We start from the raw sequence: 14,005 nt of genomic DNA on the forward strand, positions 1-14,005 counted from the left end.
CACCTCCTATCAGGGCTGTGTGGGGAGCACCTTCTGACTGTCACTTCAAAGCCTATTGTAAATGCTTTGAAACAGCAACCTCACTTCTTTGTATGGGACCGTAGATGCATAGGAGCTGGTACTTGCCTGACATCTATCAAAAACACAGATATGTCTGTGTCATCAATTTATACTTTATCTGTCCATCTCTTCCTGGTAACATAGCCTCAAATCCTACTTAGCTTGTCTGAAAATGAAATACTTCTAAGCCAGGTGGTTGTTGCTGACCAGGCTCTAGCTTCCTTTACACACAACTCTCCAGACAGTGCAACAATAAAAATAGTAGTAACAAGTAAGTACAGTGAGAATAACGGCTTGATTTCCTATGTACTGAAATTATGATCAGTAAGTCTCTGTTTTTTTTTTTTTTTTTTGTCAGTAGAATGGATAGATCATTCAAGGAGCAAAAGTGTGTGGAGTTTTATGAGCCAGGATTTAAACCCAGCTCTGTCAATTCACCATGGCACAAAAAATTTCTCAGACCTTACCTCTAACTGAGGAAGAACATGTCTACACACAGCAGGTCCTGTATAACTGGTACCATGGACACAATTTGGGAGTATTCCTGTAATCGCCCCAATATCTGAACCCCGATTACTCCACAGGACTGATGGCTTGGTATCTCCCTGAGTCCTTATATGCTCCTCACTGCTAAGCGTAGAAACCTTGTCAAATCGAAAGGCTCAAACTATTCTCAGACTGATTCCTCAGTTGAACCAATCTTGTTTACTTCCTTTAGAGTCGATCTCATGCTTGGAGATGTAAAGAAAGTGACAATTTTTCCTCTGTATGTATTTCTTTCAGAGAAAATGAAGAAATATAAAAATGAGGCACATTCATTCACTTAAAATATCACTATCCCTATATATAAAAATATCACTGTCCCTCTCTACAAAAGAATTTCACCATAAAGCCATTGCATAACTTTACTAGAGATTCAGAAAAGGGATGTTCATGTAAACTTGTCTTTCTGGATAATTCTTGCCCTTCCATTTAATATTTGACCTTTCAAAGATATTTTTCCCTTAGCCAAATAAGGGGTACTGTATAAATCTACAGTGTGTTGAATTCCTCTGAACCTGACCACGGACCATTTCTTACCTCCTCAGTTTCGTCTTCTTTGAGACTGCATTCATCGGTAGAAAGTTTTATCTGACTCCTTATGGAATGCACTATTACTTATCATCCTAAATTTGGAACTATATTGTGTTAAGAGGGTATTCTGGATATGAAAACATTTCCCCTAGGTTCAAATTCAAGTTATTGAGGACTATTCTGCAGGGTTTCTCTCAGCTTTGACTGAGCACCCTTGTGGGCAAAGAGGGTTTAATACATTTTTAAAAAAGTAAATAAATAAAACTTCTAGAAAACTCTTTTGCCTAGAATTTCCCTAAATAAATTAGTAAGAAGGGTGGTCTGTTCTAGATATCTCTGACTTAGAAATTCAAAGTGTGTGTGTTGACATCTAACATATAGATTTACTATATAATTCCTTAAAATAAAATCTTACTCCTCCACCTAGTTTATTTATATTCTCTCTCTCTTTCTCCTCCTTCCCCCCAACAAAATTTTCAAAGAAAATATTTGAAATCCACACTCAAACACATCATTAGCCAACACTTCACCCTTAGAGACCAGCCTTCAAAGTATAGATTTTCAGCATGCTTTTCAAAGGAAGCTATTTAGCTTGAGTACCTGTACTGACATTTGGGTGATTGGCAAAAGAGAAAAGGTATTTACAGTTCAACAGAAAAAAGAAAATTGGATTGAGCCTCATTTCTTAAAAAAAAAAAAAAAAAAAAAAAAAAAAAAAAAAGAAAGAAAAGAAAAGAAAAAAGAAAAAGAAAGCCTTTCATAAACGACTATTTCTCATCCTGCTAAAAATTTCTGAGCAGAAAAATGTAAACAAAAGACAATTTCAAAGTGAGGGAAAAGATTTTTGTCTGAAAGACACTGAACCAGATATGCTGACCAAAGAGAAATGCCCATGAACTGAGAATAAGCTAATTTTAAAGCCAAACATCAAACGGAAATAAGATGGGATCCTCTTAGTACATTGACACAGCAGTCTTATGTCCTTTAAATTCTAATGTATAACTGTATCAGTTATAATGTATCACTGTAACTGTTGAAGAAGACAAACTAGCTTTTGCAACACTAAAAAGCAATAAAAGAAAAAATATAAAAGATTCACCCAAAATGTGCTGCAAAATATTTGGGATTTTGCATCATCATTGGGCTTTATAAAAGCTAAATAGGTTGATTAATCTTGAGGTTTCTGGTGTCAGACATTGTGTGAATCTCTTAGTAGGCACATATCTCTATGTGCATATATTCACATATACACAGACACACAGACAGAGCACATTTGGGCCAAAATTCCTTTGTCATGTGATCCTAGACTCAAAGGCAGCCACGCAGAATGTGGACCCAATCATAGCATTTTGTAATGATGAGTTTGTCATTTCAAGTAGCCAGTATGTCATTTAAAAGAGAAATACCTTATAGGACTAGATGTGATATCCGGGTCACGAGCAGTCACTTGCCCAATCACGGAGTTCAGAGCAGCATTTTCATGAACTTCCAGGAGGTACGTTGGCGAAGAGAAGACAGGAGGCTCATCAGCATCCTCCACGACAATTTTAACCGTAGCCGTATCTTTAAAGGGTCCCCTGCTGCTGAAACGTGGGTCAATATGGACATTGGCTGCCTCCACCTTCAGAGTATAGGATTTCTTGGTCTCAAAGTCCAGAGGCTGTTAAGAAATGACAAAGATGAATGCTTCACTAATGACCACAGCAGCAAGAACAAATGAGTATAATGCTGATGGATGAAAGTTATGTGCATTTAAGCCCATTTGTGAGTCTTAATGGGATCACTCTCCATTCCCCTAGATTCAACCTGTAAATTTTACAGGCATTTATTGATATCTGTTTATTATACAAGCTCAGTGAATCTAATCTCCCATTGTTTTGTTTTGTTTTGCTCATTTCACTTGGAATTCACAAAATATTCACAGTCATGAATTCTGCCATCAAAATTTCACTTCAGAGTCATAATAAAATTTTACTAGTGATAGCATGACCTGCATACTAATCAGCCAGTTAATCAGGCCTCTGCTGGTAGGAGATAAGGCAGCATCGAATACAATCTCTATCTGGGAAGAATATTTTATCATTTCTGCAACAGTGTGTGAAATGTAAAGAACTAGAAATAATCATTGTTTAGTCCAAGGAGACGTTTTAAAGCATAATTTAGCACGGATCCCAACAAAGAGTGTTTTCTTATTTTATTTCCAAAGCATTGCTACTTTACTGATTATATAATTAAAATGAGGTTTATTATTTTTTAGGGCCTTGGCAAAGGTCTTTACTGTTAAGTGCTGTGCTACCGAGCAGGTGAGCATATAAAGAAATATGTAGGCAGATTCAAAACCTAGCTGTGCTTATATTTAGAAGAAGGAAAGTGAGTGCAGTATAAATAGAACTTGGTCTGAGTATGCACTCACCAACCACTTAAAAACAACTTGCAGTTGCTTCATTGTACCATTACTGAAAATATTTCTGACATATTAACACTTCATTCCTTATCAGGGCAAGAGACTCTTGTCATTGGCCTAGATTAATAGAATGAGGTAAGAGAAGATAGTCCCTTTAAATACACCAGAGACCCATCTGCATCAGAACCCTTATAGCCCAATTCTTGGCAACTTATAATACTCCAGATTTCAAGAATGCAAGACTGTCAGGATTCAAGGAGATAGTTACGTCTGCATTACAATTTCTCATAATAAACAGAATTTTAAATCTGCAATGCAGATTTTTAAAAAATAAGAAGCTGGAACACAAACTACCATCAGTGAAGTCTTTCAGAACTCTTAGGCAAGCTTAAATATATATTCTTACTTAAAATTTTTGTGTTGATTTTTATATTTGAATTCAGATCTAATGAGACTTAGCTTCCCCCCGCCAATATTTTCCAGTAAACTCTGCAAACACTCACTTCCCTGTTGATTCTGAAATTAGTAGGCACAAGTATATAACCTATGAATAAATGATTCACTATCGGCATAATCACAATTTGTCAATCACCCCTACTATAACAATTTTACAATTTCAAGGTCTTTGCAAACAATGTTCAATATAATGGATTCTATTGTTAATTTCTTAATTTTATTTTTAATTGACAAATAATGATTCTATATGTTTATGGGATACTGTTTGATGTTTTCATCTATGTTTATGTTATGGAAAAGTTCAATCAAGTAATTAACATATCTATCACATCACTAATTGTTTCAGATTTTGGGGGGGATGAGGAGAATAATAAAAATTTGTTCTGGCAATTTTGAAATACACAATACATTATCATTAACTGTGGCCACATGCTGTACTATAGGTCATTCAAAAAATTATTTATCCAGTCTTAGCTGAAAGGTTGGACTCTTTGTTTAGCATCTTCCACTTTTCCATCCCCCCTACAAATCTCAGCCAATGGTAAGTCTCTAGGCCTTCTCCCCAGGATTTTCCAGAGAATTTTTGCAATCACTTATAGAGGGGATTAATGACTGTTGTTGCCTGAAAGGAAAAAAAAAGTGGGAACCCCTGTACCTTTGCTTGTTGCCTGATACACTTCAGTAATAAGTACAGATCAGAAGGCTTCCATGCAAGGAGGGTCTCACCTGTAGCTCATATAACAACAATGTACCTCAATATATTCTACTGTTAAGTGCTGTGCTACGAAGCAGGTGAGCATATAAAGAAATATGTAGGCAGATTAAAAACCTAGTTGTGTCTCACCTTTAGCTCATATAACAACAATGTACCAAATATATTCTACTGTCATCAGACAAATAAGATGGCCCATGAATTGAAGGCCTATGAATTATTCTCTAAAGTAAAATACATGTGTCAAAGTACATGCTTCCAAGTTTATGAATAACAGTGGACAAAAACATAAAACAGCTAATGTTTCAGTTTATAAAAAGCACCTTATGGCAACAAAGGATAGCAGTTAAGAATAACAATAAACATTACATTAGGAATTGCTAGCCAAAGACAATGTGGCTCTGGGTCATTTAGTAATTGACTCAAGTGTCATTATACTGCACTCCATTTCAAATATGAGTTTTTAAACATTTTGCAACTCTTGAGTTCTAAACCCAAGCTAGGATCCTGATCTGAAAACAGTATTGCTCAAAAGAAAGTGAAAAAAAATGCATCCATTTTTTTTTCCTAAATTGATTTTTAACATTATATTTATACAAAAATGTAAACAGAAGATTTCATATTTCTATGGTTAATAACTCTTCAATGGGAAATTTTAAGAGCAGGACCTCTGGGAATAATGGATCTTTATGTAACATCAGAAAATCACACAGTGAATTGTATCAATGACATGCTGATCAAGACAGAGGAAGAAATTATTGGCTCCTAAGAGTGTAATCTCCCATGTACTTCTTATTTATCTATTCAAAAATAGCATGACCTACTTCATGACAAAGGTTATGTAGAATGATTTCCAACAAAGTTTTGATGAAGAGAATTTTTTCCTTTGCAAGGTTTTGTGTGCATAAAATAATAAGCTATGTTTTACACATTCCTTATGAAATTTTTTATTATAAGAAATAAAAATGGAAAAATGAACAGAATTTTTCATATCTACCGTGAGCCATGGGTTGATGGCAAAAGCAGTCTCACATTGTCAAAGTCTACATTCAGAGACACTTTTTAAATTTTTTTCCTAATAGTAGCCCTACACCCAGAAGTAAGGCTAAACTGAGTTCTATTTCATTTCCCATAATGACTGGGCTGTTAACCCATAGTTTAGAGCAGCTAGTGGTAGCAGGGTTGGTCTTCTAATCAGAGCTCCAGAGCTGGCTAGGATATCTGAACCTGAATGTTCAGCCTGTCTTTGAGTTTTTCCTGAAAGTTCAGCTTTCAATAAAGACTTGGGGGAAATGTCAATATATCTTGGAAGATCTTTGAGAAAGCAGCAGTACAGAAATAGGAGAGTTATACAGGGAAAGACTAAAAGCTATTGAACTTGTCACCATTGTGGGGCAACTGAGACTGACTTCTACTGAGAATACTCTTATCAGACATTAAGCAATATGCCTCAGAATACTAACTGTCCATCAACTTTTGTTCCCAATTGGTTGAGAGTTCCCTTCTGGGCATTGACTTTCTTTAATAGCTGCAGTGCCCTGTACAAAGACGGAGTTAGCTTTCCCTAAGCTCTCAGGGCTTAGGAAAAGTCACTGAGGAACAGACAAGGAGAGAAATATCAGGTAAGATGAGAGGTCAGCACCATCATGGTAGCTGTTTACCTGAGCTTCAGCTGAAATGTGAAGTGGGCCCAATGGATTAGAGGTGCTAAAAGGATCCTAATAGTCATCATGTTTTACAAGGAAAAGCCAAATGCCTACCAGCTCTGAGATTCTGTCAGTCCAAGCTCAAGTGTTTGTGGATGGTATTTTAAAGATGGGCAAAACCTTCCTTAGCTTACCTTTCTTAGTCGTATAATGCCATCCTGGGCCTGGGCATCAGAGGTGATTTCAAAGAGTGCTGTTCCATCTCCGTCAATGATGTCATAAGAGGACTGTGCATTTTCACCAACATCCTGGTCATTGGCCTTGACCCTTCCTATTGCCGTGCCAAGAACCACATCTTCTGGTACTGAGAAGTGATACAGACCTTAGAAAAGAGTAGAAACACTGAGTGCTGCACCAATGCTAGCTATGTACGTATTCATTCAGCAGATAGGTGTTAAGTGCTTCCTTTGTTCTGAACAATGGAAAAGATGAGAATATCCCCATTGCCTTGTGAAACATGCAGTCTTTTAAATAAAGAGAGACAAATATTTCCCAGAGCAGTGAACTCTTTTTTTCAAGATTCTTCTGAGATTTGGGATTTGTTCAACCATGTTTATCAGGTATATATTTGGAACAACTATATCAGAATATTAGTGAGTCTATGTGAATGTACCTTCCAGTTTGCTGTATAATCACACTGACTGCCTGTGGACATATTCATTGTTGCCCAACATAACATATTAAGCTTATTTCAGCTCAGAAAGATGCGATATGTAACATACTGAAAGTCACTTTTGAACTTACTTTTATATTTACAGACTTGTAGACCGTTTTTTGATAAAATCCAATTACTAAACTTCTGCTGTGCCCTGCAGCAAGCTGTTCAGACACAAGAAACACTCCTCCTGTTACTAATGTCCTCATTGCTCTGAAGACAAAAATGCTACCTTCAAAACTCCCTAGGCAAAATACAATTACAGTGTATTTTCATTCTCCTATGGGGACAGTAAAACATGTCTAATTAGTGGCATTTGTCCTATTTTTATTCAAATGGCTTTCATTGTGATGTTGTTGTCACTCACTTTCCTTGGTATCCTGTAAACTGGTGGTGCTCCAAACACAATCCCTGGCCATTACCACTTTAGATCACACCTGCCCTACATCTAACTGCCAGCTCCTGCATTTCCTTGCCTGAGGGATTCCTCTGGCTTTCATATTCCATTTGGCCCATTGCATGTCAGACTGGAACTTCCAGAGCACTCATTCCCCTGCAGAAGCAGCCCTCCAGGACTCACAGGAGGTAGTATATAAAATCCTAGGACATTCTATTTTCCCTTTTTCTTTTATTTCTTTCTAATAGGCCAGATTTTTCTGCATGAGATAAAGTTCCACTCACCCACAGTGGTAGCTGGTTAGATTGTGCACCTACTTTGGCTCTTTATCCTTCTCTCTCTCACTTTCCCTCACTGGAGTTTAATGGAACCATCTATAAGTTCAGTTACTTTTAACCAAATGGTTGTCTTGGTGAATGTTTCTGGAGAAGTAAAACTCAAGACAACCAGGACGTTTTAGACAACCACACCAAGGGAGAAATAGACATTCAATGAACTATAAACTCAATAGGAAAAATTAAATCTGGAGAACATTACATAGTTCTAGTTTGAATTCCATCATGGAATCCCTTGGATAAACCAAGGCTCATTTTGCCCAACATAACAAGATTGGTTTAGTTGCTGAGTGAAGTTTCATCAAGCACTAATACCCTTTCTGTTAATGATGAAATAAAAATATCTCTTAGAATCATGAAGTTATGGGGCTGAGGAAGAAAAAAAAAACATTTTCCAAATGGTTTTACCATAGGTAGGCACTGAAAATCATCATGTGGAACATGAATCTCCCAATTTGGTCATAATTGGTGTAATGATTCTATTGCTTTTAAACTTTATATTCCAGGTAAGCTTGCAGATGATCCCTTTAGGTATGCTTATTAAGTAAATAAGCCAGCCAGGGGCCTCACCTTGCTGCCAGACCTACACCAGGGAGCCTTGTGAAACCAAGCAAATGGAGCATTCCTTTATCCATTGCTATTCTGCTCATTCTCATCATCTCTATCAGTGTGATCATAGTTAATAGTTATTGCTGCTAAGAAAGGGACTGCTTTTGAAACTCATCTGCCACTATTGAATTGAGATAATCATTTTCTGAGAAAGAAGAATTGCACATTATAGCATTAACTGTAATGGTAACTGAATAAGGAATAAAAGACTGGGGAAAGGCAAGGAGAAATGGTGCTCTCCACTTCAATAATTTTGTTTAAAAGGGTTGCATTATTGTCTAATTTATGAATGGCAAGATGTAAAAGTTCTAACATTCTTAATGAAAATGCATCTCTATTCTCTCTGCCTTGGAATTCCTTCAGGTAAATTCTCAAAGGTACGTTGAATATGTCATTTTCAAGCTCGATCCCTCTGTCCCGTCTCTTCTCTCTTTTCTTTTCAAAGAACAATTGTCCTGTGATGTTTCCTATCCCAGTAAAAAGCACCAGTGGATATCTCTAATATCACAAATATGATAACCATTTTTTTATCTGAAAAAGGCGATCAATCCTTAGACTATTCCCATTATTAACTCCAAAGTATTAACCACACCTATACTTTACTCTATCACTTCCACTGCTATGACCCTTGCTTGCCAGGACTATTCAATTTACATGAATGTTTGTAAATATCCCTTTCACTGGGGGCAGTGTGGAGAAAGACACTAGAAGAAGGCCAGATATTTTTTTTTTTCCTGATTTTCCTGGAGATAAACTATAACTCTACCTCCATTTTAAATCTTCTAATGGATTTTCAGTGATCTTAGAATAAAGTTTGTGGTACTTAACATGGCCTATAAATCCAAGTTCAGCTAATTCCTGCCTATGCTAATTGTCTAGCCCCTGTTGCCACATTCTCCACCTGGTACTTCTATGCTCTACTTGCTGTGAAATCTTTTCTGTCCCATACAAGATCATACACTCACCTTACCCTCAGATGTTCAATGCAACATTATTCACAGTCGCCAAGACATAGAAACAAATTAAGTGTCCATTGGTGGAAGACTGGTTTAAAAAGCTGTGGTGCTTATATACGATAGAATAGTATTCAACTTTAAAAAAAAAGGATATCTTGCCATTTATGACAACACGGTTGAGCCTAGAGAACATTAAGTCCAATAGGCCAGGCAGAAAAGGAAATATACTGTCCAATCTCACTTATATGTGGAATCTTCAAAAAAATAAAAATCTTTTAACTACAATGTCCCTTATCTCTCCCCTGATTTCTTATGTTCTAGCTGGTTTCATCTTGTTCCAACTAAACCTATCCATTCTTCATATTTCAATTTGGGAGTCCTTGTGTCAGAAAGGCTTTGCTGACTCATTCCTCTATGTCACATTACTTGGATAAATGCTCAAAAAAAAAAGTGTTTCAGCAGAGTACAAGATACTTATAAAATAATGATTGTCTCCCCAATTCACTGAGGTGACTGCCTGTGGTGTTATTGGGGTTGTACAGGCAAAGCACAGCCTTAACTGGAAGAGTGGAGAGAGTCATGGGCATTGTCCCTCCCAGATGCCAGACATGCAAGTGTGGCAGCAAGTTTACAGTGTGTTGGCTTCCCCCAGTACAGACACTGGGCATTTGGTTTCTTTTATTCAGTACCAGAAATAATAATTGATCAATATCTTAGTGGTATTTTCATCCTTATCTCAATCTCATTCTACTTCTCAGTTACATACTGCATACTTGATATTTGGAAATTTTCCCAATGTTTTTGAATTCTGTGAAATGGGGATAAAGATGGTTCATGGGATAGTTGTTAAGTGCGAAGGGGTTATTTTTTTTCATACTCTCTAAATTAAGTACTCAATATTTGCTATGAGTTTTTGGAGTGTCACTGAAAATTATAATATAAATTCAAGTGAAAATACCATACTTATATTCTCATCTAGTGCAGGAAATCCACTTACTCTGTGCAAATTTTGGAGGATTGTCATTAACATCAGTAAGGGTTACTGTGAGCGTCGTGGTCCCGGACAGGCCGCCAGAGTGTCCACCCATATCTTTGGCTTGAATAACAACCAGGTACTCCTCCTTGGCTTCTCTGTCCATGTTGGGAAGAGCAGTTTTTATAATAGCTGGGGTAGAAAAGTGGGAGAATGACTTTCAGGCAGAGTTCATTCAGCAATGTAGGCAACAAACACAAACACACTTGTGCTTATATCATGCACCCACTCAGATATTTTCCATTTCTGTTGACATTTAACTGGTCTCTATCTGTGAAAGCAGCACTGAGAAAGATTGCAGTTAGAAATGTCTCTAGATAACTTGAGAAAGCCCATACAAAGAACTTATGAAAATATACATTAGAAAGGAAACTGCTTAACAAATGAAATTATAAATCATAATGGAGACTCTTTCCACCCAGGAAAACCCTGGAAGTGAAAGAATCCTATAATTTATCATAGGCCCCCCAATTCCCCTACAAGAGGAGTGAATAGACAAATAGCTTAAAGGTTCTATGGTCAAAGATAAATTATTCTGAAGCTACAAATACATTAGAAAGATGAAAGAAATAAAAGCATTACTAGAATCAACTCGGATGCATAAAACACCAATCAGAACTAATCTACTCAAGTTTCTAAATGTTAAGGTACGGTTGAATTACATTTATGTTTTAATGGCTTAATTGTCTCTTCTACTATAAAGTTAAAATATTGCAAAACATAGGAAGTTGTAGAAAACAGAAACGCAAGTAAAACAAAATCACCAAGATATGATAAAATTGTCCATGCTAAAATCTTAAAGAGTTTTTTTTTTCAGGCTTCCCGTGGGTCTATTTCACTAGTTAATTAATATTCAGGTTAAAGATTTTAAATTTGCTTATATAATCCTGAAGTTATTTCGAATACCTTTATTTAGCTCTCTCCCAACCACTACACCTTTTTTCATTGAAAATATTGCTGACATTCTGTTATGCATAATCACAAAGCCATTAAGTACATACACAACACAAATGTGCCTATGTGCATAGAAACATTTAACCTCAAATGTGAGCATGATCAGATATCTTCCTGAAGCTGTTTATTCCTAACGATGGATGTTTTTGAGAAACTTGCTTGCCAATATATAGTAGTGCACATCAGTACTTCTTAACAGCTGCACAATTTTTCATTATATGAATATGCTACAACTGACTTAAGCATTTCCCCATTCCCACATTGATGGATATTTCATTTTTCCCATTTTGGAAACCTATAAGATATATTACCATGCTACTATAGTTTTCTATTTTCTACATTCTAATTTAACTTTGGGTCATAAGGTGCCAATCCCTGTTATTAAGTGTCCATGATAAAAAATATTATGACTAGCCCAGAATATTTCTATCAAATAAATGTATATTACATATCTGGCTCAAGTGAAAGAAAGCTATCAAAATTAAAGATAGTCCCTTCCACTTACACTAGTCCCAGGACACCATAAATGTTCAATTCAAATTGAAGATAAGGCACTTTCTTGGCAAATTCTGAAGTTGCAATTACTATCTGTGTGTGTGTGTGTGTGTGTGTGTGTGTGTGTGTGTGTGTGCCTGCCCCACGTGCTTTGGACATGTATGCTATAATTAAATTATTAGTTTGTAAGAGGTTTTCATGGAGATCAAGTCCCTGAATCATCTGAGCAGCAAGCGAGGTGCAAGAATGGTCAGGGAAATCTAATCCCTCCAATCCCTGAGCAGGCTCTAGGAAGAGCTGTGAGTTCTTATTGCTTTATTAGACCTTGGTGCCAATTTCCTATGGGGTTTCACCTTTCAGACAGCACTCAGTTTGATACCCCTATTTATTTGAAAACATTTAAAGTTATATAATAATATCTTTTAATGTAATTATTTGTTTCAGGATTTGATCATATCATAATACAATTAAGAGATAGTACCGATATGGTTAAAAACAAAACAAAAATAGTGAAAGTAGAAATATAGCCAACATTTCAGACTTAAGGGATGGTAAGGCTTTCTTGAATGGAAAATAAACAAGAAAAAAAAAAAACACAATGACAACAAAAACTCATGATTAATATGCTGAGACACCAAGGTAACTATTCTGCTGTGGGTATGTATTTTCTTAACCCAGGATATACTGATTATTGAGCCAATTTTAGTTTTACTCCTTAACATACTTTTCATGAATGATGATAAAGTTTACATAGTACTCTATTCTAAGGTCATCACAAATTGAAGCCATACTTTGGACATTGGAACTGGACATGGGACTTCTAAAAATTATAGGAAAATCATATAATTGACCAAGGAAGGTAGCAATATTTTTCAATAAAATTAAGAGGTTCAGGTGCGTCCATAAGGTCTCTCAGGTTATTTGAGTAGAAGAATGCCTGCAACTTCTCAGAGTCAGAGAAGATTAAGATATATTTTTCTCATCATTTGTGTATATAGATATAGATATATAAATAGACAGACAGATAGATAGATACAAAGGCTAAAAACACATGTTCATTGGTGATGTTTTTCAGAAACCTGGGGTTGAAATAGTTTTGTGGCTCAGTTCAAAAGAGCACACCTCAGTTAGTGTTAAAGAGTTCTATCAAAATGGGAGTGAGGTATTTCAGTGGAGGGTTCTGCTTATCAAATAGGAGAAGAAATGCTTCCTGAGTCTCTGCCAGGTATAGAATTCCTTTGTGCTCTCCATCCTTGAGATGCACAGTTGCATGCCACCCAAGTTTCATCTGTGTTAACAAATTTGAATCCCTTATGAAGGTCCCTATATAACTGAAGTTAAGCAAACATGGTTTCTTATTCTCACACTTAGTAGCTTTGTGACCATGAAAAAGATTTAGGAGACCCATCGGGACTCACTACTGCAGCCTGTCTAATGATGATAATAGCCATATTTTCATGGTAGGCATTCTAAAATTCTGTAAGTAAATTCCATCAAAGTTCTTGACAGATAGTAGTAACCCACACATGGTATTTCCTTCCCCCTTTTCCTGTTCCTATCAGAATTATTAATAATTATCTAGACGATGTTTGCTGTATACTCCAGTTTTTCTTCCATATCCACCATCTTTCCTCTCTACTTACTCATCATGAAAGGGTAAGCTTAAAAAATTGCTTCAAGGAAATCTCCTACTTTCTAAATCTCTTTGGGGTTACAGCAGTCCTAGAATATCCTAGGAGACTAAGACTGCAGGAGGGAAAAGTTCCAGACCCTTCTAAAACATTTCTCCCATGCTTGGCCACTCTCGATGTTATTTGACTAGATTGTTATAGGTTTCTCATTTTCTTGCTCCTTACTTCCTAAGAGTGATGATGTTGCCTCTGTTGTAGGGTTGAGATGCCTCTTTGACAGTCTTTACTAGCCAGGTCATGCCTTTGTCATCAGTCCTTTGTTAAATTCTCTTTAATCCAGCCATTTCAAGAAGGGCCTTAAAAGACATATTTAGGACACTGGTGTTTTATTCAAATATCAAGCATGTTGACAACATGGCGGCCCTCAGTACAAAAATCCTTTGATGTCACAATGTCTTGTGGTGCAGAGGCTAGCTCTTGAGGAGCAGGGCTGGTATGTGTTTCCTTACTGGTACAATGGGAATAGTG

The 14,005-nt window shown here is 36.5% G+C and overlaps 1 protein-coding gene across 2 annotated transcripts in view; it reads right to left on the reverse strand.

Moving 5' to 3' along the window:
* Positions 1-14,005, reverse strand: part of Cdh8 (cadherin 8) — a 340,478-nt gene that overhangs the window by 148,555 nt on the left and 177,918 nt on the right. For both annotated transcript variants that reach the window (XM_026392635.2, XM_077793074.1), the window contains exons 4-6: positions 10,362-10,529; positions 6,547-6,734; positions 2,541-2,794 (exon numbers count right to left, since the gene is read on the reverse strand). In XM_026392635.2, coding sequence (XP_026248420.1) covers positions 2,541-2,794; positions 6,547-6,734; positions 10,362-10,529 — 610 coding nt within the window. The remainder of the gene's footprint in view (positions 1-2,540; positions 2,795-6,546; positions 6,735-10,361; positions 10,530-14,005) is intronic.

The sequence above is a fragment of the Urocitellus parryii genome, chromosome 15 (assembly GCF_045843805.1).
Source record: "Urocitellus parryii isolate mUroPar1 chromosome 15, mUroPar1.hap1, whole genome shotgun sequence".
NCBI lineage: Eukaryota > Metazoa > Chordata > Mammalia > Rodentia > Sciuridae > Urocitellus > Urocitellus parryii.